This window comes from Moschus berezovskii, chromosome 14 (genome assembly GCF_049115385.1).
Source record: "Moschus berezovskii isolate FMDL1 chromosome 14, NW_MosBer_1.0, whole genome shotgun sequence".
Taxonomy (NCBI): domain Eukaryota; kingdom Metazoa; phylum Chordata; class Mammalia; order Artiodactyla; family Moschidae; genus Moschus; species Moschus berezovskii.
This window is the reverse complement of record NC_142473.1, coordinates 37714932-37742116: the sequence shown is the minus strand read 5'-3', so window position 1 is coordinate 37742116 and position 27185 is coordinate 37714932. Positions and strand designations below refer to the sequence as shown.

Genomic DNA, 27185 nt, shown 5'->3' with positions numbered 1-27185 from the left:
AAATGAAGACTGGTAGGGTCCACTCCGGACAGATTAATGAGAATTTCACTGGAATGAGTAGCTGCTGGTATGTTTAACAAGGTCTCCAGGTAGCAGAAGGCAAGGGTGAGCAGCACTGATGGTAAGAGTTTTCTGGAATTGAAACCAAGAGATGTGGGAAGTAGCCCCGTCTCTGCCACTAGCTGCTGTGGCTAGGGCCATAGAAGGTTCTCCTTGTTGAATACAGTGAAATGTAAGGACTTGCTTCTAAAAGTGGGGAATTAGTAGGTCACATTGTTGTTCAGTGGCTAAGTCGTGTCCGACTCTTTGTGATCCCACGGCCTGAAGCACACTAGGCTTCCCTGTCCCTCACTGTCTCCCAGAGTTTGCCCAAGTTCATGTCCATTGAGTCAGTGAGGCTATCCAACCATCTCATCCTCTGCTTCCCTCTTCTTCTTCTTTTGCCCTCAATCTTTCCCAGCATCAGGGTCTTTCCCAATGAGTCAGCTCTTTGCATCAGGGGGCCTAAGTACTAGAGCTTCAGCATCAGTCCTTCCAATGAGTATTCAGGGTTGATTTCGTTTAGGTTTGACCAGTTTGATCTCCTTGCTGTCCAAGGGACTCTCAAGAGTCTTCTCCAGCACTGCAATTTGAAAGCAGCAGTTCTTTGGTGCTCAGGTTGCACTGTACACTTTTCAAAGTAGAGAATTGAAGGGTTTGGTTGAGGTGACACAGCCAGTGGCAGAACTGAGAGTACAAACCAAGACTGTTGAGTATTTGGTCTGATTCCTGCCCCCTCTCCTGCATAAGATTCCCTCCAGGAACTTCAAGTTTTTCCTTCTATGGCTCCATGGCTCTCTATGCATTTGATTTTCCCACTAATGTCTTGTCTCTGCTTTGGAGTGACACTTGATCTGCTTCCTGTTAAGGAAGCCCAGGGGAAGTGCTATAAGGTGTCTTAGGGCCTCCCTTCTAAAGTGTGAATTGCCTGTGGCAAGTTAGTAGTTTCTCATGCTTGTTTTCACCTAGAAGAATGCTATTCCCTATAGAATTTTCTAACCTTCCTGTCAAAGCCCAAGAGGAAAAGGCTTTATTTTTCCTCTTGACACAGTGGTGTCAGATGTGCTCTCATAAAGCCAGAAGCAGGTCTGGACTTAGTTACTGCTTGATTTTTCAGATCTTGAGCTTGTCATTTAACTCTAATGTATTTAAGAGGAGCTAAAAACAAAAATCACTGACAAGAAACAAAAGTGTCATCATGGAAGTTCTCATTTTAAGCCGGTGGAAAAAAAACTTTGACCTCTTCGGAACTAAATTCAGGACCTGGAGAAGGGTCACTTTGCTTCTCTCTTTTTTAATCATGGTTTTCTGTAATTTTCTGTTGGTAAAAATGTGGAGAAATGGGTAGAAATAACTTAATGAATACAAGACTCAGGTGATCAGAGAATAACCATAACCCAGGTCAAAAAACCGGAGAAGGCAATGGCAAGCCACTCCAGTACGATTGCCTAGAAAATCCCATGGATGGAGGAGCCTGGTGGGCTGCAGTCCGTGGGGTCGCTGGGGGTCGGACACGACTGAGCGACTTCACTTTCACTTTTCACTTTCACACATTGGAGAAGGAAATGGCAACCCACTCCAGTGTTCTTGCCTGGAGAATCCCAGGGATGGGGGAGCATGGTGGGCTTCCGTCTATGGGGTCGCACAGAGTCGGACACGACTGAAGTGACTTAGCAGCAGCAGCAGGTCAAAAAACAGAACATTGCTAGGGCTTCCCAGGTGGCTCAGTGGTAAAGAATCTGCCTGCCAATGCAGGATACATGGGTTTGATCCCTGGGTCAGAAAAATCCCCTGGAGAAGGAAGTGGCAACCCACTCCCGTATTGTTGCCTGGAGACTCCCATGGACAAAGGAGCCTGGCAGGCTACAGTCCATGGGGCCGCAAAGATTCAAACATGACTTAGTGACTAAACAACAACAACAGAGGAGAGGACCCCAGAAGCCCTCTTGTAATCAGGCCCTCCCTGCCTCCCCCAAAGATAATCAAAGATAAATAATATCTTTACGTTTACACTGTAAAAATGGTTTTGCCTGTGTTTGAAACTTATATAAATGGAATCATTAACCATGAGTTCTTCTGTATTTGGCTTCTTTCATTCAATATTATGTTTTTGAGACTTATTCATACTTTTGCACGTAGATATAGTACTCTTATTTTCATTGCTGTAGAATATTCTAGTTTATAAATTTGTCACTTTTGTCTATTCTTCTTTTGTAGACACTTAGAGCTCTTTCAGTTTCGGAGTCACTGAGAATCAAGCTCTCAACATGTTTTGTTATGGCCCTTGGAGCTCAAGCATATACATTTTGTTTGGGTACTTTCCTAGGAATTATGTGTCTGTTTAAAGTTCTGTTAATTTACTCTCCCACCAGCAGTCAGTGGGGGCTTTCTTTATTCCACCTTATCACCCATGTTTGTCTTTTAATTTCAGCTCTTTGTTTTATTGTAATGTTAATTTGTATTTTTCTTATGTCTAATGAGGTTGACAGCTTTTCTACGTTTAGTAGTCACCTGGGTAACCTTTTTGTGAAGTATTCATTCTTTTCCCCATTTTCTTTATAGGATTGTCTGCCTTTTAACTGATGGAACTTCTTTGTATGTTCTAGAAATAAGCCCTTTGTCAGTTACAGGTATTGGAAATACCTTTCCAAGTGTGTGGCTTACATTTTTTACTCTCTTAAAAGCCTCTTTCTCTTTTTTGGCTGCACTTTGCATCATGTGGGCCCTTAATTCCCCAACCAGGAATTGAACCTGTGCTCCCTGCTGTGGCAACGCAGTATCCTGGTCCTTAATTTTAATGTGATCCAGTTTGTCACTTTTTCTTTTTATGATTGGTGCATTTGTGTTTTGATTAAAAAATCTTCCGCTATTTTAAAAAAGAAGTTCTGAGATTGAAACCTAAATCTACAGCACAGTTTGTCCTAAATCTGTTGATGTAATGTGGTTTTAGTACAATATTCATGAATCAAATGGTCTTTTGTTTGAGAATGGAGACACATGAAATTTGCCAGGTGTTTGTTTCATGGTAGGCAGGTCGACTTCCTCATTCTCTTTCAAAATACAAATTTGATGTTGTTCTTCTACTCTGAAGCTTTTAGCGGCTTCCTTTTGCCTGAAGGCTATAGTACAAATTGTTTAGCAGGTCATTCGAGGCCATTCACACTCTGGCCCCAATCTACTGTTTCAGCCTTCTTTTCCACCCTTGCCCCAAATGTACCCATAGAAAATTCTTGTCCTTGGTCAAGGATGCAGCACATTTTCATAGTCACAGTTTCCACTGTTGTAGTTCACACTGCCCTATCTGCTTAAACTGACCTTCTTTCTCTGAGGAGATTCTATTTGTCTTCTGAGGCCCAGATTGATCCAGCACTTCTCAAAGATGAATAGTAATTAGTGTTTAAGAGTATGGACTCTGGAACCATCTCTCTGGAATCAAAGCCTGAAGTTTTCTTACCTGTGAAATAGGTGGAATGACAGCACTCACTCCCGTGGCTGATGTGAGATTTAAAGGATGTGTAGAGTTTCCCAGGTGGCGCTAGTGGTGAAGAACCAGCCTGCCAATGCAGATGGCATAAAAGAAGTGTGTTCAATCCCTGGGTCAGGAAGATCCCCTGGAGGAGGGCATGGCAACCACTCCAGTAGTCTTGCCTGGAGAATCCCATGGACAGAGGAGCCTGGCAGGCTACAGTCCATAGGGTGGCAAAAGAGTTGGACACGACTGAAGCGGCTGAGTACACAGAGTGACTGGAATAGTGATGGAGAATCTACCTACTAATGCAGGAGATACAGTTTCAATCCCTGGGTCAGGAAGATCCCCTGGAGGAAGAAATGGCAACCCACTCCAGTATTCTTGCCTGGGAAATCCCATGGACAGAAGAGTCTGGTGGGCTACAGTGCCTGGGGTTACAAAGAGTTGGACACGACCGAGCATGCACAGTAAATGCTATATGAGTTAGCTGTTGTTATTCTCTGTTCTCCCTGGGAGGAAAAAATCAATTCTCCACTTTCTTTGCACCCATGATAGTTTCTTTTTATCATACTAGATCTTATCCATTCATCTGTCAATGGACATTTAGGTTGTTTCCTTGTCTTGGATGTTGTAAACAGTGCTGCAATGAACATTGGGGTCCATGTTTCCTTTTGAACCATTATTTTCTCCAGATACACGCCCAGGAGTGGGATTGCAGTATCATATGGTAGCTCTATTTTTAGTTTTTAAAAGAACTTCCATACTTTTCTCCATAGTGGCTGCACCAATTTGCATTCCCACCAACAGTATGGAAAGGTTGCCTTTTCTCTACAATTTGTCTAGCATTTATTATTTGTCAACTTTCTGATGATGGCCATTCTGACCTGTGTGAGGTGATTCGTCTTCTCTAGTAATTAGCGATACTGAGCATCTTTTCATGTGCCTGTTGTCTCCCTGTATGTCTTCCTTGAAGAAATGTCTATTTAGGTCTTCTACCCATTTTTTGATTGGGTTGTTTGTTTTTCCAATATTGAGCAGTGTGAGCTTTTGTATTGATATATTTTGGAAAACAATCCTTTGTTGGTTGCATCATTTGCAGATATTTTCTTCCAGGTCATAGGTTGTCTTTTCATTTTTGAATGGTTTGCTTTACTGTGCCAAAACTTTTAAATTTAATCGGGTCCCATTTGTTTATTTTTACTTTTATTTTCATTACTCTAGGAGATGGATCCAAAAAATATTTTTGCCATTTATGTCAAAGAGTGTTCTGCTTATGTTTTCCCCTAAGAGTTTTATAGTATATGGTCTTACATTTAGGTCTTTCGTCTCCCACTTTGAGTTTATTTTTGACTATGATATTAGAAAATGTTCTAATTTCATTCTTTTGATGTAGCTGTCCAGTTTTTCCAGTGTCACTCATTGAAGAGACTGTCTTTTCTCCATCATATATTAATTGGCCATAAGTGTGTGGGTTTATTTCTGAGCTTTCTGTTTTGTTTCATTTATCCATGTCCCAGTACTGTACTGTCTTGATTACTGTAGCTTTGTTGTTTAGTCAAAGATCATAAGTATCTTTTACACAGTTTTATTGATATAACTGACATAATGAATTGCCTATATTTAAAATGGACAATTTGATAAATGTTGACATATGCATACACCTATTAAATCATCATCACTATCAAAACAGTGAACTTATCCAGCACCCCCAAAAGTTCCCTCCTGCCTGTTGTAATCCTCTCTCTTGTCCGACTCTATCTCCCCTCTTCAACAACTACTAATCTGCTTTCTGTCACAGTTCATCTCAAAATAATGTATTGAGGGTGCATTCCTTTCTATGGCTGGGTTCATGACATGAATTTACCAGTTTGCCCACCCACCTCTAGATGGACTTCTGGTTTGTTTACCATGAGATAAGGCTAAATAATTGATTATTAAATAGAATCAGTTGTAGCAAAACTTTAAAATAAAATAAGAGGAACCACACTGGCTTTTTGTGATAATCTTCCAATTTACAGAAAAAGTTCAAGGTTAGCAAGAGGTGTTAAAGTAAATGCTGGTCCTGAGTTGGCACCTGGAGTGTGCACTCAGGAGAGCTCCCCAGATTCTCCCTCCATTCCCCAGAGGCTGGGACATGTTAGCTGGGTCCTTCTCTGAGAATTGCCTCCAGTGGGGAGAACCATTTTATCTGAGACATTACCTCCTCCAAGGGGCCCCTGAGAGGGGCTGAAAGGTCTTGTGCTCTTGCCTGCAGGTGGAGCAACTCTAAAGAGAAATGGTCCAGCTCCAGAGCTCCCTTCAGGATCAGGGTTAGCTGAGACCTTTGTTGCCACCACCCGAGCTCAGCATCTCTCTCTGCCTCATCTCGCTTCCTTCACAAGTGCTGTCCTGAGGCCACGGCTATAAACCCAGCACACAAATCTCCATCTCAGCATCTGAAATAGGTTGTCAAACGAGTGAGTGAATGAAAGGATGACTGAATCCTCTGTTTGAGATAGAAACACTGCTTTTTCTCTGAGCCTGAAAGGATGTTTGTCTTACAACTTGTCAGAGCATTAAAGAAGATCTTACTTTAAATTGTCCTCTGGAAGATGATGAAGGTAACTGTATGCACCCCCGGATGTGCTATCAACAGGTCGCCAACCTTGAGAAATGTCACAATAGTCCACTGGACTCAGAGATGACAAATGGTCCGTGGGGGAAATGCTGCAAGGCAGGCTCTGAGTGACATGCCCTTGTGGTTTGCATCGTCCCTCCCACTCTCAGCACCCTCATTTCAGCCTGCAACCCACAGGGGGCTAAGCAGGGGAAGGTAGCAAGTTGTGGCCACTTAGCGAGTGGAGGGAAAAGGTGAGGTTGGAGCATAGTGGTCAAGGAGTGAGTGTCTACCTATTATTTTCTAATGGAAAAGTGTCTGGTCTGATGACCACTTTGTATGTGGGAGGTCTCAGCGCCAAAAGCCCATTTGTCACTTTATTCTGCGTTTTATGAAATCCCCATAGTATGCTTTTGTATTCATAGGAAGAACCATTCGATAGGGTGGTGGTATTGGGGGACAGATTTGAGAGAAATAAACATCATCATCCTGGTCAACCTAGGTTGACAGGAAGAAAAAAAAGTTCTGAAAAGATTTATCAAGTAGGTGAAAGATGGACAATTTGAAGGGTCAGAAAAGACAGGGGATTTCCCCATGTGTAGAATTCTCTGGGGTTTTTGTTGCAATTAGAAGAGAGGCCTAAACTTTCTTCTTGACCTTTCACGGCTCCTGTGACAAGTCCGTGGCCTTTCCCCATGCCAGGCCCAGAGGCGAGACCTGACTTGCACTTCCCAGCAGATACAAGATGCCCCATCATGCTGTGTCTGGATTCTCCAAGTACTGTCATTGGCTTGGAGTGCTTGGGGAGTTTCTAAACCAGAGCAGCAACCTCTACAACTAGTTGTTTTTCTTTTAATAATTTGTTGATGTGGACCACTTTTAAAGTCTTTGTTGAATTTGTTGCAATATTGTTTCTGTTTTATGTTTTGGTCTTTTGGCTGCGAGGCATGTGGGATCTTAGCTCCCAGACCAGGGATCAAACCTGCACCCCCTGCAGGTGAAGTCTTAACCGCTGGATCATTAGCAAAGTCCCTATAACTAGTTACTGATTCAGAAAAGGGCTTCCTAGGAGCAGCAGAGCTTAGTGGGATAAGGGGGCAAGAGGCAGACAGACCCGGACTTTTCACCTGGATCCTGTCACTAGCAGCCGTGTAGCCCTGAGAAGACTACTTATCTCTTGGAATCAGCATCCTCATCTGTAAACTGGGGAGAATAATCACAGGATAAGGTGACTGGGAGGTCTGAATCAAACAGAATCCAATGTGGCCAGCAGGGCAGCACATTGAAGATGCTCCATAAATCTGCAGACCTTAGGGGACTAGGGCTACATCTCATCCCCATGCGAACCACAGCCAGCGAGATGCACTTGGAAAAGGAAAAGGATCAGCTCAGCTTTCGTTCTTAAGGCTTCTGCCTACAACTTAATGTAATCAAACGGATCATTCTGAAAACAGAACCCAAGTAAGAGCCAGTTTCAGAAGGAAATTGTGGTTTGGGGGAATGGACCACAGAGCAGCAAGCGCCAGCTTCTGGTCTTAGCTCACAGATCTCCCAGAACAATTGACTTCCCTTGGTGTCTTCATGTGCAAACAGGGGGGTTGGATGAGAGCAGTGTTCTTCAGAATCCAAGTATTCACCAGGTGCCTCAGGGTTCTGAGATAGTTTCTTTAAGATTTGTTTCAAAAATATTTCAGAAGTATTTGCCCAGGCTCTGGAACCAGGCTGAAAATGCCTGGGATCTCAGATCCGGCAAATCCAGCTACGTGACTTTGGGCAGGTTGTTGATTCTAAGACTCACCTTCCTCTTTTGTAAATTGGGAACAAAAATAGTATCTTGAATAGGGTTATTGAGAAGATTAAAGACACACAGGTAAGATAGGGCTTCCCTGGTGGCTCAGTAGTAAAGAATCTGCCTGCTAAGCAGGAGACCTTGGTTCAATCTCTGGGTCAGGAAGATCCCCTGGAGAAGGAAATGGCAACCCACTCCAGTTTTCTTGCCTGGAGGATTCCATGAACAGAGGAGACTGGCGGCCTATAGTCCATGGGGTCGCAAGAGTCAGACATGACTTAGCGACCGAACAACAACACAGGTAAAGTACTTAGAAAAGTGCCTGATAGAGATCAGGCCCCCAAGAATGCTGGCTGTCACTTTACCAGCTACTAGACATCACCGATCTATCCATTTGTTATGCAGTGGGAATGGTTTCTGTGCTGGATTCTGGGCTTAGAACAAAATCCAAATGTTTCACCTTGGCCCACAGCAGAGGTGGGCAAATTTTTCTGTAAAGCACCAAGTAGTAAAGATTTCAGACTTTGTGGGTCTTGTGTCCTCTTGTACTTACCTCTTCCCCTGTGTCCAGGAAGCAGCCATAAGTAATATGCCAATCTGTGAACATGGCTGTTGCCAATAAAACTTTATTGTGGACGCTGGAATTTAGATATCCTACAGTTACAGAGTTGTGCCCTGACATAATATTCTTTATATTTTAATTGAAGTATAGTTGATTTACATTGTTGTGGCAATCTCTGCTGTAACAGCAGAATGATTCGTTTTACATATATATTTTTTTCTTTTTTTAATATTCTTTGCCCTTATGATTTATCCCAGGAGACTGGATATAATTCCCTGTGTTATGCAGTAGGATGTTGTTGACCCATTCTAAATATAATGCTTTGCACTTCCTAACCCAGGTTCCCAGTCCGTCCCTCTCCCACCCTGCTCGGCAACCACAAGTCAGTTCTCTATGTCTGTGAGTCTGTTTCTGTTTTGTAGATAGGTTCATTTGTGCCATATTTTAGATTCCACATATAAGTGGTATTATATGGTGTTTGTCCTTCTGACTGACTCCACTTAGTATGATAATCTCTAGCTGCATCCATGTTGCTGCAAGTGGCATTCTCTTCTTTTTAATGGCCGAGTAGTATTCCATTGTATGTATGGACCACGTCTTTCTTCATTAATCTGCCAGTGGACATTTAGGTTGTTTCCATGTTTTGGCTATTGTAAATAGTGCTGCTCTGAACATAGGAGTTCATGTATCTTTTCACATCTAATTCTTTTGATGCTTTTCAGCCACTTAAAATTGTAAAAACATTCTTAGCTTATGACAGATGCAGGCTGTGGGCCAGATTCTGCTTGTGGGCCGTGCTTTGCCGAGCCCTGGTGTACATGACCCTGGTTCTGGGTCTGCGCTGCTCTCCAGCCTCATTTCTGCCCACTTCCTGCCATGCTTGTGAAGGCACTTCATGTTAACCACCTGCTAGGAATGCTGCATTCAGTCAGTGTTGTAGAATGAAGGATAAGTTCACTACCTCAGGATCTTAGTATCTTAATATTTCTTTTCTTTTCATTTTTGCACTACTCTTTTTAAAAATACTATTTTATAGTGGAGTATAGCCGATTGACAGTGTTGTGATAGTTTCAGATGAACAGTGAAGGGACCCAGCCATACATACACTTGTATCCATTCTCCCACAAACTCCCCTCCCATTCAAGCTACCACATAACACTGAGCAGAGTTCCCTGTGCTAGACAGGAGGTCCTTGTTGGTTATCCATTTTATTTTTTTTCAACAATGAATCAACTTTTTATTTCACTGACTGGTACTTCTCTCTCTGATGCTGTATTTAAAGTCTTCAGAGTCCCACAGGTTTCCTATGTCCAGAGATAGGGACCCAGAGGCAAAAAAGGTCAGGTCCCAGGCTGTTTTCGGGTGGGAAGGTGGCAGACATTCCTATGTAGGTCTATGTCAGTTTTTAATGGAAATGCTTTTAAGCTCTCCATCCTGAACCTCTTCTATGGCATCTATGATAGAAATACATCCATCCTCATCAACACAACTCCATGGGGTTGGCAGTAGTGAGGGGGCATTACACAGGTACCAGCCAAACTTCTCATTCAGCTAAAAACTGGACTTCTGGCTTGGTTTAACAACAAGGAGATGTATAAAACTGTGGTGAGTGTCCTGGCTCTTCCTTAAGGTGGGCTAGACTGGATGTAAATGGAAGTACTGCTCATGATATAGCTGAATTAAGCTCTATAAAAAAAATAAAGTTGCTCCTATCTCTATGAGCAGCTTCTGAGAATCCAGGAATGCCCACATCCCGTACCTCACTCCAGACATGGCCAATTCCTAATGTACAGCTACAATGTTCAGTTCAGTTCAGTCGCTCAGTCGTGTCCGACTCTCTGTGACCCCATGAATCACAGCACGCCAGGCCTCCCTGTCCATCACCAACTCCCGGAGTTCACTCAAACTCATGTCCACAGAGTCAGTGATGCCATCCAGCCATCTCATTCTCAGTCGTCCCCTTCTCCTCCCGCCCCCAACCCTTCCCAGCATCAGAGTCTTTTCCAGTGAGTCAACTCGTCGCATGAGGTGGCCAAAGTATTGCAGTTTCAGCTTTAGCATCAGTCCTTCCAATGAACACCCCAGGATCGATCTCCCTTAGAATGGACTGGTTGGATCTCCTAGCGGTACCTTATTTAACTTATATGCAGAGTACAGCTACAATGGGAAGCATAAAGATCCCTTGCTGATTTTTAGGGTGTGGGGAGGACTGGGCCCTGGGAAAGACACGAGATGGATATTTTTCTCCCTTCCCCCTCTTACAAAGACTACATATCTACACACACACTCAGACACACACACATCCATGTTCAAGGGAGTTTTTCTTCCCTGACTACAGGACCCCAGGATCCAGCCTCCCTCAGGCTGAGACACAGCGCCTTTTAACTGCACAGATGTGGTGTACCAACATACTGCATAAGGCTCCTCTGTTGTCTCATAAATTGAGAGGGCAGGGGCAAAGGGCGTGGATACTCATGGGGGATTCACTTCTTGTCTCAAATCCAATCTACTCGGCAGCACTCTTAGGTCCAGGCTCTGGGATAGGTTCTGTGGGCAGGATATGGTGGATGACCTGATGGTCCCAGCCCACTGTGGTAAGAAGGGAGTGATTGAGTGGGGACCAAGTAGCATCTCTCACAAAGTCTCTGTGGGCTCGGCTTCTAAACACCTCAGAAAAGCCTGAGTCCGGCATAGCAAGGGAGCAGTCCTCACTGACACGAGGCCAGGAAGGGAGCACTGTGTGGGGAGAACACCAGCCCAGTGACACTCTGAGAGTGCACAACAGAGCTGAGGGCACAGCTTGTATTCTTGGTGTCCACAAGGGAGACAGTCCCATTCTCATCACCAAAAACAAAGACTTCACTCTGCTGAGGATGCCAAGTCAGGGAGGTAGGAAGGTAGCCAGAGGCACTGCAGCCCATCTGTGATGCTGGCTTTGGACAGCGGGTATCCCACAGTAAAATTCTATTGTCCTCACAGCATGAAAGAAACACAGAATCCTTGTGGGGAGAGGCAGCAACACAGGTGACCTGCCCAAAGTGAGCTCGGTATGAATTCAGAACCATCTGCTGAGCAAGGTCCCAAACCTTGATGCAGAAGTCTTTGCTACCACTGACAGCATGTGTGCCAGAGCTGAGGACGCTGACTGTAGACACGATGTCATCGTGCTCATACTTGCAGAACTTGCTGACAATGAGCGTCTCATTCTCATCCAGCTCCCACAATTCAACAGCACCTGAATCAGAAGCCACTAGGATACCTCGGTCCCCTACCCAAGTGAGGTCAGCCACTGCCACTCCAGCCTCCGTCTGGGCTCCAGCAGAGCAGAAACCTTCGTTGGGGGTGCCACAAGGGTCCTTGAAAAGCCAGAGAGAGCCAGCCCTGCAGCAGCCACTCAGGCTAGAAGACCCAAGCAGGAGCGCCCCATCAGACCGGTACCGCGCAGCCTCCAATTAATGCTCCATACAGGTGGGAGCATTAGGGGGAAGGTTCCACTCCCGGGCTGCCAGGGGGCACTAGGGGTGGCAGTGTTTCCTTCCGCATCTCCACGGTTCCAACTTCAATCTAGAACCAAACTGGATGCCCGCCTGAGATTCAGCTCCAGGAGTCCCCACGTGGTTCCTCTCTGGGCCTCCGCCCCTCTAGGCAAGCTATGGCCTCCCTACCTGGTTATCCATTTTCAATAGTGTGTACGTGTCCATCCCAAACTCCCTATCGCTTCCCCCATCCTTCCTGCCAGCAAGCATCAGTTTATTCTTTAAGTCTGTGGGTCTCTTCCTGTTTTGTATATTTCATTTTTATCATTTCTTTTTAGATTCTGCATGTAACAGATGCCACACGATATTCTTCTCTGACATACTTCAGTATGACAATCTCTAGGTCCATCAGTGTCTTTTCTCATACAAGTTAATAATACCCAATCTCACTTACCTTGTAAAATCATTCTGCAGATCAAACGAGAATGTGCTTCTAAAATTATAAACGGTTATACAAATGGAAGTCATTAGGGCAGCCTCTTGGACAAATCACAGAATTCAAGCAGCACACCCACTTTTTACTCTTCTTACTACAGGAGCTAAATTATGGGGCAAATAGGAAAGTGACCTCAGTATGAATGAGGCCATTTTTATTCCTTGTCCCTCATATTCCCCATAGACAAGAGGAATGGCTAGATCTGTGATTTTACCTTGGCCTTAGCAGACTATTAACATGTAGTATTAGGTATTTTATATTATCCCATTTGACACTCAGGTGGCGCTAGTGGTAAAGAACCTGCCTGCCAATGCAGGAGACTTAAAAGACATGGATTCAATCCCTGGGTCAGGAAGATCCCCTGGAGGAAATGGCAACCCACTCCAGTATTCTTGCCTGGAGAATCCCATGGACAGAGGAACCCAACAGGCTAGTCCATGGAGTTGTAGAGAGTTGGTCATGACTTAAGTGATTTAGCATGCACACATAGTGAAGTGAAAGTAGCTCAGTCGTGTCCAACTCTTTGCGACCCCATGGACTATACAGTGCATGGAATTCTCCAGGCCAGAATACTGGAGTGGGTAACCTTTCCCATCTCCAGGGGATCTTCCCAACCCAGGGATCAAACCCAGGTCTTCCACATTGCAGGTGGACTCTTTACCAGCTGAGTCACAAGGAAAAGCCCAAGAATACTGGAGTTAGTAGCCCATGCATGCATAAGTATGCTATATGCTTATATGCTAAAAAGAATTATTATATGCCCACTTTTACAGGTGAAATGAGTTTAAGGGACCTAAAAAGCAGCTGAGGCAGGATCAGAACCTGGCTCTATCTGACTCTGGAATTTGGGCTTCTTCTGTGGGACAATATCAAGTTCCTCTCCACTGATACAAAGACTTTCCAGATTGTCCCATCAATACAATGACAACCAGCAGGCTACATAAATCTTGGCATCGTTTCATGGCCAGGAGCAAGCCATCTGGGTTTTACATGTTTATTTCGGCAAAATGATGTATTCTGTATCTTCCAAAGGAAGATGGCTTTTTGGTCCTCAACTTTCAAAAAAAGGCCTTTTTGCTGATTTCAGCTTAAATCCAAAGCACAATGATTTTCTGTGGATGTACAGGCAGACTTCACACATATCACAAAAGGGCAAAGTGAGCTTGGGAATCTCTGAAGCAGAGAACAGCCAAGAACCAGCCACAAGGGGAACCATAACTTGGTCTTCTGTCTGTTATGAACACTAGCTGTTAAGTCCCCTACCCTGCCAGGGTAGTCTGAGTGGTGCCAGTGAAACCTGTGTTCATGTTCTGGGTATGAGTTTGGATATTTGGCTTATTTTAAAACCTATTAGGTCAACATATCATTACTTTCCAGGTGGCGCTAGTGATAAAAGAATCCACTTGCCACTGCAGGAGATGTTGAGATGTGGGTTCGATCCCTGGGTTGGGAAGATCCGGGGAGGAGGAAATGGCAACCCCCTCCAGTATTCTTGCCTGGGAAATCCCATGGACAGAGGAATCTGGTGGGCTACAGTCCATGGGGTCGCAAAGAGTTGCACACGACTGAGCGTCTGAGCAGAGAAACTCAATTATGATTGACGTGATGATCATGACTTCAGAAATGGGGTCTGTGGCTTTTAATAGTGTGGAACCCAGTTTGAACTGGAATTGCCCTCTCTCTTACCCAAATTCTCTGCATTGTTCCTGGCACCCCTCCTCCAGATGGGTAGTGGTGAGGGATGAAGCCTCGCATGTGGGGCAGAGGAAGCGTTTTCGAGCTCACTCTTCCACTCCTGGATGGTATTTCACCTCTTCAGCGAGGATGTCTCAGAGAGATGCCTGACCAGAAGGGACCAGAGGCCCACGATGCCGTCGGAGCATCCTCTTTGTTTCCATCAGCAGCAAGTGCCCCTCTGGTCCTCTGAGGGAGGGGTCTCACTCTTAAGACACTATTGACCAAGGGGGATTTTTGTAGAAACTAACACCTGTGGTTGGCAATGTGTTATGTAAGTGAATATTGAGACGTCTCTGGTCATTAACATCTGGACAACGAGACATATCATTAATAAAACATCTTTGGTCAATAAGTTGTTAATGGACACTGACAAAGTACTGATGACCATAGTAACATCTGAAGACATGGCAGGAATAGACACCACTCAGTGCAATACAAGACTGCTCTGGATCGACTGAGGACACAGTTTCTCTTTATTAAATCGTCTGGGAGCCACTTAAATGGAGATGCCAATGGAATGGATGAACTAATTACAATGGTGCCAGAGCTGAGTGGAGGAGAGGAAGAGCACGCGACCAGGAAGCGAGACGCCACAGGTAGTTTACAAGGGAGTTGGCAATACAGTCAGGCGTGGGTTCCCTTTTTTATAATTACAAAGCCTTGTCACAAATAAATACACCTGAATCACATAGAAAATTAATGATACAACAGCCTTATAAAGGAGAAAGAAACCAATACACCTCCCCTAACAGCAGGTTTAGAATGGTCTATGAGTAACCAAAATGCTTCAGGGTGCTGTTCCCGTCTTGAGTGGTAACCAAAGAAGAACCAGTACACGTTTCCCATTATACATACATACATATATGTATATGTGTGTGTGTGTATATATATATATATATATATGTATCCTGTACAGAGTCCAAGAATAGTTGAGCAGTTGTAAAATTCAAATTTCTATGAGTAATGGCAGCTAAATGGTTAGGTATAAAATCACTGTAAGAACTGATTATATATTGACTATCCACATCATAATTTTAAGCCTACATACACTGAACAAAATATTATATGTATTTAAAAACCGAGTTATTTCCTCTACGCATAGAGGCAGTTTTTCCTCCCTTCCCTTAAAGTTTTGTTATAGCCAGTCACTTCCCTAGGAAAATTCAATATGTTGATGTATTAAAGCAGCAGATCCAATTTTAATCCTAAGTTTAAACATGAAACGCATCTGCCATCACTAACAAAATATCCCGCATCACCTTTCTAAAGTGAACATTAAGCTGAATAGTACAGACATTAAGTTGCTCTTTCCCCACCCTCCTCTGCAGATCACACCCCTCCTGGGGAGGTAGCCCCACCGGCATCTCTTGAGCATTCACACGCGTGCAGGACTACAATTTAAATGCAAATAACCCTGAGCATTATCTGAGGAGTCACAGTTTTGACTGTGCCTGCGAAAATTAAAGGGGGTTCATCTGTATTCTGACACACGCGTGACTTAAGAGCACATCCAAAAGAGCAATTCATCACTGCTTTCAAATGCAACACTGGAGTTGCCGAGCGCCTAGGTCACGTGGAATGCCTCCCCGTGGATCACACAGGGCCGCCTTTCTACAAAGGCAACGAGATGGGAACTTCTCTGACTACGGTTTTTCCATTAGTCCCGATGACAGTAGGTGACTGAAATAAGAGTCTTGGTTTACTATGAACACAGCTAGTTGAGTGGAAAAGATACATTTATGATAATACTAAGCACAACTGGATGACAATCTATATGCATTTCAGATTCCACTGACAGAAAATGACCACATCAGCCTAAAATGCAAGAAAATTATCAACAGTGACTTATCAAACTGACATCACTCCAGAAGATATTTTTTATTTTTATTTTATTTTTTGCAAAATCATCTTTCAAATATAAGGTTACTTTAAAATAATTCTTTGGTTAAAGTATAATGAAAATAAAAACTAGAAACTCCTCCAAGCCTTTCAATACAGGGTGAAAAATACCCCCTCCTTCAGCCATCAGATGGCCATTTAATCAGCCATTCAGATTCTATGAATCTAAATGTAATGGAAAACACTGTATTCTGAACTCCTTGCTGGGGTGAAGGAATGCGCTCCTAGCTACCATTGCAGTGACAGAGAAGGAGCCTGGGAAAATGAAACCCCAGCTTGTGCATTAAAATGTGCCAATTATTCTAGTCCACAGAGGAATCGACGTGGCATTTTAAAATCACTGAAACCAAAGTCTATCTGTGAATAATACTGGGTTGTCAGCAGGATGATGTGGCACATGTGTGAGAGCAGCCGACTGTTTCAGACTTTCAAGCCCAGATTAAATCCTTTAATTTCATCTATTTCAGATAACTTTAAAAAAAAATTCCTCTTACAAGCAACCATTTGCTGCTTCTGTCTGGCATTTCCTTCTATCCCCCCTTCCCCTAACCCCCCAAAATATTTGTTAATAAGCATCAGCCTCAGATAACAAAGAACCAGCCTGAACTTTGAGTTGTGATAGATAGCAACTGAGAATTTTAAATAGATATGGAATCACATAATACAGTTGTCTTTTCTCTTTCGTATACCCATAGATGCAATGTAATTTCCAAGGAATTTCTCAAAGGGGGTCATCCGAGTTTAGTTTTTCAAGTAGGTAAATGTGGAAAAGGAGAATTTCATGCGATGATCATGAGATCATTCAGGCCATTCTGATCAACAATCTGGGTAATCAGAGGAATTAACTCTTTCACTCAAGGTTTTCCACCTAAAATTATTCAGAAAATCATTTCAGATCTCTGCCTTCATTTGCTCACACACAGGACTGCAGCCCACCTAAACCAACCTATCAGGTCATCAAAGACCTAAGTCCACAGAGAGGGACAGAGAGGGTAAGTCCTGAACTTTCTTCGGTACAAGTACAGACCCTGCTCGGCACACACTGCTACACTTCAAGAAAATCAGATATGAGATGTTCAAGCATTATTCTGAGCACTGAAAGTCCATGAAAATTTGTGGAGAATCTAATAAACATTATAGATCTGGTGACAGTGGATTTATCTCATTACAAATAAAAGAATAACTGGCAGTGACATTACACTGGCCATAATGTGACTTTTCTCTTAACACCTTTAATGTACTTCCCCCATTTTGAGCTGAAAACTTTTAATCAATCACGTCAGGACAGTTACTTCTAGATCCAGAAGATGGATCAGTGTGCAGTGCTGGAAGAAATCAAGATTTGTTTCTTAAAATACGAAATTCATGACATCTTTCTCTAGGTGACTTAAACCCAACAGTGATCCTCCTGCTAATTAACATATGTAGCCAGCGTCCTTTCACTTCCTCCTTGTTTTCAAGGATCATCAAATTCTGGTTTCAAACAGGAGCACAGATCTGTTTTTATATACCACGTGTTTTCTGCATTTGGGTTTTGAAACTTATTTAATGCTACAATATACATTGATCTGTTTCACATGAATGTTCTCTTCAAATGGCTGGGATTTCATTCTGTGCCAGACCACTGTCTGCACCATTGACAGTCAGCTAGTCACACAATTAACTAGACATCAATAACTGATGTTTTGGTTTGATTGTCGTTTATTTTTCTTTTAAATAAATTCCCTCTAAATTCAGGAAGCAGGTGTGATGAGCTAATGAGCTACCACAGGATGCGGCTCTCCAACTTTCCTCCAGTAGCCCTACCTACCTATTTTAAATTATCATAGCAAAACAAACCAACCAGCACGACAGCACAAGCAGCAGTGCGGCCGTGACTGTCATCATTTAAGTTTGTTCCCTGACTTCGCAGTGCATCCCTGGCTGTGATGGACGCGTTGGTGGATGTTCTGTTCTGGTTGACATGTACTGTAAGTGTATGATGACCTGACCCTTGGTATCGTTTGGAAAGATGTCCATATTGCACAAGAATGAGCTTCTTGCTGACTCAAAGGATGTATCTGACATACATCTTTTGAAAACGTCAACATCCTTAACTGGTTAACACGGTCTAGACTCTTGGGGCAAAGGCGAGCAAATCGCAAGTGATTCAGAAGTGCTGTGGCTCGTTAGGCTACAACGTGAGTCACTCCAAGTCACTTGATGTTTTGCAAGTTTGTTGCACCTACAATTGAATGCTTCACACGTGCATCTTATCTTCCTCCTGTGCAACCCAAAGTGCTTTGGAGAGGAAAAATGCTTTATCTCTCCGTTTCACAGACAGAAGCAAGAGGGCAGGACCATAGCAAGAAGCTGCAGTCGGCTGTAGAGAAAATGTGATGGGGTGGCACCAGCATAGCGGTTAGGGTCCCCAAGCAGATGTCTTGAGCCAGCAGCACTAGTGTGTGGGTCGCACGAAGCGTTGAAACTGATGGGAAGCCACATGTTTTCTAGTAACCTTAAAGGAATCCTGCAGCTTGGCTTTCACTGGAGCATGGAGTCTAGAAGAAAATCCCATCCCCAGCCTGGCAGCTTGGAGTCCCTCCAGCTGGACCTTCCTGCACCCTTCCCCAGGGTGGGCTGGCGGCTCCCTCTGGGAAGACGCAGGCTCCTTAGTCAGCACGTACAGAAGCGAGAAAATACCCTCCGCGGTAGCAGGTGCCCTGATGCAGGAAGACAATTCTCAAAAGGATCCAGAGAGAATGAATTTTATCTCTGAATCAAGTCTTTCTCTTCTTGACTCGGTCTCATCCTAAGAACTTTAAAGCCTGAAAGATGCTAAATTATTCTTTGTCCACTTAGGATGTGGTGCAGACTTCCCCACTGGTGGTAAACACACACACAGACACTTCTCCTCACGTCTTCCTCAAGCTGCTTCTTGTTCGCTCGCCCGGTTACTCTTGTAGCAGGGTCTCTCTCCAGTTGAAGCCCCCGGTTGGTCCATGGGTTAGAGGGAGGATTGGTGGGTCTGTCAGCTGCCAGATTCCAGTTTCTCCTAATTCTTCACAGGAACAAAATCCCAAGTAGGGGATCTGAAGGAAGATAGAAAATAAAGGGAAAATAGAAAACAGAGGTTGAGTGCTTTACTTTTTACCTGGACCAAGGAAAATTCAAAGGAATGAATTAGGCAAGCATCCCCTTCAAAATATCACGAAAGAAAATGAAATGGATACAACTGATCAGTTAGAAGGAAGAGTATTTACAATGCAAGGGGAGTCTTTGGAAGGGATTCCTTAAACGGTGGGCTCTCTTAGTACAGATAAGTAACTGTTTATAGATGTTTTCTTAATAGCGTGGGAGACAAAAGCAATCATGCATAAAGCTAAGGTGCTAAGAGTTCATTCCTGATTGTAAGTCAGGCTGAAAATGCAGCTCAAAAGTTTCTGAAATTATACTTGGACACTGGGAAAGATTAATCGAGTTTTAAAAGTGTTTCATCCTCCTTTATGTCTCATCATTTTTTTGGCATATATCTAATGTTCAAACTGAAGCTCTGCCCTGCCTACCTTCAGTAGGCATGGCATTTCAAAACTTATTTGTGTGTGTATGTGTCTGTCCAGAGCTGCATTTATGAATAAGACAAAAGTTTCTGCCCTCAAGCAGCTTACAGACTAACAGGAAGGAAAGACACAGGAACAAGCTTTTTAAAAATGAGAAAAGAATTGCAATCAAGTTTGAACTGGTTTCTCTGGGGACAGATACAGGAAGCGTGTAACTCAGGCTGGAGGGAAGCGTGTGGGAGGATGGCTGATGGAAAATCTTCCACAGGCAGGAGAAGGAGGAATCCAGATGTGCTAGTCAGCCTGGTGGGTTTTCTGTCTTGCTGCCTTATTCCCAGGTTTGCCTTTCAGCCTCATCATTTTGACTCACTGCTTCCTTTGGCCTACCCGCCAGGACCTCCCTTCCAGCTGAGCTGTCTGATTTGGCTCACATACCTCTTCTTTGTCCAATCCACCGTCCCATAGGGAAATCCAGACAATTTGCTTATAATTCTTAGCTCCTTCCTAAATTTTAGCTCTTAAAAGCTAGATCTAGCTCAAACACATCTTTTTCTCTTACCCAAGGCCTGATAAAGTGCCTTAAACAGAGTCCCACTCAATACATCTTGGTTGAGTGAACCAATAAATGTATCATCTTCCCAGCTCCCAAGAACTTTGCTATCAGTCAGCACTGAACCATTCTGAAACTGTAAGGCACCAAAGGCCCCTGAAATGCATGTAGGGGGTTACCTTTCGGACCATCTGTACGAAGTCCTTGGAGTTCTGAGGTGACAGGCCTTGTAGTTGGCAGGTACATGCTTCCAGGGAAGATGCGTGAGCCACAATCAGGATGTTATTTCCTGGGGGCAAAAAAACAAGGACTGGAAAATCTATTTCTGTAAAGACACATGTAAACCTTGGAAGTACTAAAGTCAAGTTTTCCAGGGAGGGGCAAACATTTTCAAGAAATAAGACAATTTGGCCAAGCAATATTTTGAAAATGCTTTGTATTGTTAAGGCAGGCTGACGTCATTAAAAAAAAAACAAAACACTTTTAATCTTAAAGTAACTTGATTCACAGGTTATAAATATATATTTTACATATTATATATATGTGTGTATGTTTTATATACACTGTGTATACATATTATGCAATATGTACATATGTACACGCCAGGGAGGTCCCATGTATTCTTCACCCCACTTCTTCCCATAGCGACATCTTACCTAACTAAAGTATACTATCAAGATGAGGAAATGAACGCTGGTACAGTCCGCATAGCTTTATTCAGATTTTTCCAGGTTACCCAAGTCTGTCACACGTGCAGCATTTTGTAAACACCACCTCAGTACCGTTCTAAGTCTACAGGGCTCTCTGCTGTTACCTCTGATGCAGTTTTTGATGCTGCCACTTGTAGAACTGTGAGCACATGAGACTTCCTGGTTGATAGAACATGCTGGGTTTCTTTATGGGGGCAATGGGTGGTCCTACAGGGGTGGTAATGAAGTGAGTGGCTTCCAAGTGGTAGCTGAAATGTGGGGACCATCCACAATACTGTTAACCAGGGCTCCCCACCGTTAATGTTCTGGTATATGTAAATCCAGCCTTTGCTCTACGAAGATGAATATTTTTAACTTTTTTTTTGGGGGGGGTGCTGGAAATGGGCAGACTCTTTTGTAACCTGCCCTCTTTACTAAAAACACTATAGTCTTACGTATCATAAATACTGAGTTCAAGGACTATAAAATGCAGTGGCAGACTTGAGTTGTATAGAACACTGCTCCTGGTGGCAGCAATGATGGTAGGTGTGTTTGTGTAGGTGTGTTCATGCTCCTTGATCAAATTACAGGCAAAACTGTGTTATGCTAAAGAATTTATGGAAATTATAATAGGGAACCTCTTTCTGAGAGTGCAAGATATATAGCTGAGATACAAAATTGTGTTATTTCAAATAGCAACTAAGACTGATGTATTTCCATGGAATATCTAGCATTTGAAGTACTCAGAATATGACAAATTTTACATGAAAGTATCTACAAGAGGATCTAGACATATTTTTCTTTCCTATTAAATGAGTTTGACAAAGCATGCTGAGCCATCCTGAAGAGCTGACTAACTGTGATGGAGAAATGATCACAGATTTAAGTATGGAGTCCAAGGTAACACTTACCTTTACTTTTACATTCACTTATGATTTCCTTTGTTACTTGGAAACTTCTACTGATATAGGTGTCATAGGATTCTGAAACCACTAATTTGCTGACTGGAATGTGAGGTCTGCAACAGAAAAATGAACCAAGGCATTGAAAACATTTTGATCTCAAGACAAAGCAACTGACATTCAGTTCAGTTCAGTTCAGTTCCTGTATGCAGGTCAGGAAGCAACAATTAGAACTGGACATGGAACAACAACACTGGTTCCAAATAGGAAAAGGAGTACATCAAGGTGGTATATTGTCACCCTGCTTATTTAACTTATATGCAGAGTACATCATGAGGAACGCTGGGCTGGAAGAAGCACAAGCTGGAATCAAGATTGCCGGGAGAAATATCAATAACCTCAGATATGCAGATGATACCACCCTTATGACAGAAAGTGAAGAGGAACTAAAATGCCTCGTGATGAAAGTGAAAGAGGAGAGTGAAAAAGTTGACTTAAAGATTAACATTCAGAAAACTAAGATCATGGTATCTGGTCCCATCAATTCATGGGAAATAGATGGGGAAACAGTGGAAACAGCGTCAGACTTTATTTTGCTGCTGCTGCTAAGTCACTTCAGTCGTGTCCGACTCTGTGTGACCCCATAGACGGAAGCCCACCAGGCTCCCCCGTCCCTGGGATTCTCCAGGCAAGAACACTGGAGTGGGTTGCCATTTCCTCCTCCAATGTGTGAAAGTGAAAAGTGAAAGTGAAGTCGCTCAGTCGTGTCCAACCCCTAGCGACCCCACGGACTGCAGCCCACCAGGCTCCTCCATCCATGGGGTTTTCCAGGCAAGAGTACTGGAGTGGCTTGCCATTGCCTTCTCCGAGACTTTATTTTGGGGGGCTCCAAAATCACTACGGATGCTGACTGCAGCCATGAAATTAAAATATGCTTGCTCCTTGGAAGGAAAGTTTTATGACCAACCTAGATAGCATATTAAAAAGCAGAGACATTACTTTGCCAACAAAGGTCCATCTACTCAAGGCTATGGTTTTTCCCGTGGTCATGCATGGATGTGAGAGTTGGACTGTGAAGAAAGCTGATCGCCAAAGAATTGATGCTTTTGAACTGTGGTGTTGGAGAAGACTCTTCAGAGTCCCTTGGACTGCAAGAGATCCAACCAGTCCATTCTAAAGGAGATCAGTTCTGGGTGTTCATTGGAAGGACTGATGCTAAAGCTGAAACTCCAATACTTTGGCCACCTCATGCGACAAGTTGACTCACTGGAAAAGACTCTGATGCTGGGAGGGATTGGGGGCAGGAGGAGACAGGGACGACAGAGAATGAGATGGCTGGATGGCATCACTGACTCAATGGACATGAGTTTGAGTGAACTCCTGGAGTTGGTGATGGACAGGGAGGCCTGTCTGAAAGAGATGGGAATACCAGACCACCTGACCTGCCTCTTGAGAAACTGACATTACTCTTCAGTTTTATTTCAAGACCTTTAAAAAGTCCCCATGTTTCTGTTTATCCATTTCCCTAGAAAGGACGGAGGCACAGGAAAGAGTATTTCTACTATACAGAAGTGGGGTTCAAATGTGCAGAATGTACAGAATGAATGCCATGTGTGCATGGTGTCAAAGTGACCAGCTGAAAAATGAAACATTCAGTGCAGGTTTCCCTTGCAGGATGACCCAGAGCAGCTGAACTAACTTTACTGACAATCTGTCCTAGGTCACCCATGTAAGATCTTTTTCAGCTCAGTTCAGTCGCTCAGTCGTGTCCAACTTTTTGCAACCCCATGAATCACAGCACACCAGGCCTCCCTGTCCATCACCAACTCCCGGAGTTCACTCAAACTCATGTCCATTGAGTCGGTGATGCCATCCAGCCATCTCATTCTCTGTCGTCCCCGTCTCCTCCTGCCCCCAATCATTCCCAGCATCAGAGTCTTTTCCAGTGAGTCAACTCTTCGCATGAAGTGGCCAAAGTATTGGAGTTTCAGCTTTAGCATCAGTCCTTCCAATGAACACCCAGGATCGATCTCCTTGCAGTCCAAGGGACTCTCAAGAGTCTTCTCCAGCACCACAGTTCAAAAGCATCAATTCTTTGGCGATCAGCTTTCTTCACAGTCCAACTCCCACATCCACACATGACCATTGGAAAAACCATAGCCTTGACTAGACGGACCTTTGTTGGCAAAGTACTGTCTCTACTCTTCAATATACTATCTAGGTTGGTCATAACTTTCCTTCCAAAGAGCAAGCGTCCTTTAATTTCATGGCTGCAATCAGCATCCGCAGTGATTCTGGATCCCAAAAAAATAAAGTCTGACACTGTTTCCACTGTTTCCCCATCTATTTCCCATGAAGTGATGGGACCAGATACCATGATCTTTGTTTTCTTAATGTTGAGCTTCAAGCCAACCTTTTCACTCTCCTCTTTCACTTTCCCAAGCCTCTATAGGCTTACACATGATATATAAGTAGTAACATGGTCTAAGTTTAAGGTGTACAAAGTACTGATTTGATACATTTATACATTCAAAACAAAGAGGCACAAACTTACTTATAAGATGAATACATTCTGGGGATCTCACATCTGAGCTGACACCTCCAGCATGTCACAAAATTACCATTTTCTTTTTTATGGTGAGAACATTTACTCTCCTAGCAACTTTCAAGTATATAATACAGTATTGCTAACTGCAGTCACAGTGCTGTACATTAGATCCCCAGAACTATTCATCTGGTAACTCTTGTACCCCTTTGACCAACCTCTCCCCATGGTCATGTGGTACGTCTGTGGGTGTCCATGCTGCTCTACTGTTTCTCTGAGTCTGGCTCTTTTAGGTTTCACACATGTGATATGTCGAACTCTTTATGGGAGCTCTTGTTTTCAGTTCCTTTGGACATAACCCAGAACTGAGATTGCTGGGTCACATGGCAGTTCTAGTTTTAATTTTCTGTGGACCCGCCACAGTGTTTTGCATGTGGTTGTCCTAGTTGACTCTGCATGGGGATCCCTTTTCTCCATCTCCTCACCACCACTTACCATCTTTTTTTTTTTTTGATGATAGCTGTTCTAACAGGTGTGAGTGAGATGTCTCTGTGGTTTTGACTTGCATTTTCCCGATGATTAGTGATGATGAATGTCTTTTCATGTACTTCTTGGCCATTTGTATGTCTTCTCTGGGAAAAAATATTCAGTTCCTCTGCCCACTTTTTAATCAGATTGTGCTTTAGCTATTGAGTTGCATCAATTGTTCACATATTTTGGATGTTAAGCATATGACAATATCAGGTATATGATCTGCAAGTATCTTCTCCTATTCTGTATCTTATCAGGTATATATTTTACAGATATCGTCTCCTATCCTGTAGGTTGCCTTTTCATATCGTTGTCTCTTCTGCTTCATAGAAGGTTTTTAGCTTGATGCCGTCTTCCTTATTTTGTTTTTTATTACTTATGCTTTTGGTGTCATATCTAAAAAAATCATTGTCAAAGAGCTTTTCCCGTGTTTTCTTCATCAGTTCTTCAAATTTTTAATCCATTTTGAGTTAATTTTTGAGAGTGGTGTAAGATAGGGTCCAATTTCATTCTTCTGTACGTGCTTATCCAGTTTTCCCAACGTCACTTTTCAAAAGAGACTGATTTATTTTTGGCAGCGCTGGGTCTTTGTTGCTGTGTGTAGGCTTTTCCCTCGCTGCGGTGCGTGGGCTTCTCATTGCTGTGGCTCCTCTCGTTTCAGAGCACGGGCTCGAGGTGCACGGGCTCCGGCAGTTGTGAGCCCAGCAGTAGCAGCGCACAGGCTTCGTTGCTCCATGGCATGTGGGATGTTCCGGAGCAGGGATCAAAACCAACCTTCCCTGTGTTGGTGAATCTTTAACCACTGGGCCACCAGGGAAACCCCCAACATCATTTATTGAAGTCTACCCTGTCTCCATTGAGTATTCTTGGCTCCCTTGTCAAATATTTGAGGGTTATTTCTGGGCTCTCAATTCTGTTCCATTGGTCAGTGTGTCTATTTTTATGCCAGTTACTATAGCTTTGTAGTATAACTTGAAATTATGAAGTGTGATGTCAGGTTTATTTTGGCTATTAACATCTATTGTGGTTCCATACAAATTTTAGGATTGTTTCTTCTATTTCTGTGAAAAATACCATTAGAATTTTGATAGGAATTATGTTTGATCTATAGATGGCTTTGGGGAGTATGGACATTTTAACAATATTATTTTTTCTGATCAGAGAGTGTAGGACACACCTTTGTATCTTCAAGTTTTACCAAAATTTTGTAGTTTTGAGAGTACAGATCTTTCCACCTCCTTGGTTAAATTTATTTCTAAGTATTTTACTGTTTTTGGTGCTATTGTGAATGGGTTTGTTTTATTTCTATTTCATATGGTTGAGGTTAGTATATAAAAATACAGCTGACTTCTTTTTGTTGTTGAAATTGTTAGCTGACTTTTAAAAATGTATTGTTTAAAAAATTTTATTGGCATATAGTAAATTTACAGTGTTAGTTGAAGGTGTACAGTGATTTAGATATACATATATTCATTCTTTTTCAGATTCTTTCTTACATATTATTACAGAATATTGAGTTCCCTGTGCTATACAGTAGGTCCTTGTTGGTTATCTATTTTATATATAGTAGTGTATATATGTTAATCCCAAGCTCCTAATTTATCCCTCCCTGCCCCCCTCCCCCCACACCCTGTTTCTCATTTGGTAACCATAAGTCTGTTTTCAAAGTCTCTATTTCTGTTTTGTAAATAAGTTCATTTATGCCATTAAAAAAAAATCAGATTCCACATATGAATGATATCATATGCTATCTTTATTTGACTTACTTTGGGGGCTTCTATGGTGGCTCAGATGGTCAAGAATCCACCTGCAATGTAGGGGCACAGGTTTGATCCCTGGGTTGGGAAGATCCCCTGGAGAAGGGCATGGCAACCCACTCCAGTATTCTTGCCTGGGAAATCCCACAGACAGAGGAGTTTCACTTAGTATGATAATCTCCAGGTCCATCCATGTTGCTGCAAATGGCATTATTTTGTTCTTTTTATGGCCGAGTAATATTCCAGGAGGTGGATTAAAAAAGATATTGCTGAGATTTGTGTCGAAGAATGTTCTGCCTGTTTTCCTCTAAGAATGTTAAACTGTCTGGCTTTACATTTAGGTCTCTGATACACTCTGAATTTCCTTTTGTGCATCACTGACTTCCGTATGTTGATTTTGTATCCTGCAACTTCACTCAATTTGTTGATTAGTTCTGACAGTTCTAGGATTTTGTATATATAACATCACATCATCTGCAAACAGAGTTTTATTTATTTCCAACTTGCATGCCTTTTATTTACCTTGCCTAACTGCTCTGGCTAGACCTTCCACAACTATGTTGAATAGCAGTGGTGAGAGTGGCCATCCTTGTCTTGTTCCTGATCTTA

At 43.0% G+C, this 27185-nt stretch overlaps 1 protein-coding gene and 1 pseudogene across 1 annotated transcript in view; both read right to left on the bottom strand.

Moving 5' to 3' along the window:
* Window positions 1-10725: 10725 nt before the first annotated feature.
* LOC129553785 (methylosome protein WDR77 pseudogene) lies at window positions 10726-11998 on the bottom strand (annotated as a pseudogene).
* A 2616-nt stretch (window positions 11999-14614) lies between these two features.
* UBASH3B (ubiquitin associated and SH3 domain containing B) overlaps window positions 14615-27185 on the bottom strand; it is a 155327-nt gene continuing 142756 nt past the window's right edge. Inside the window, exons 12-14 of the mRNA XM_055423239.2 lie at window positions 21753-21859; window positions 20332-20441; window positions 14615-19134 (exon numbers count right to left, since the gene is read on the bottom strand). Of these exons, the coding sequence (XP_055279214.1) occupies window positions 18997-19134; window positions 20332-20441; window positions 21753-21859 (355 nt within the window). The 3' untranslated portion in view covers window positions 14615-18996. The remainder of the gene's footprint in view (window positions 19135-20331; window positions 20442-21752; window positions 21860-27185) is intronic.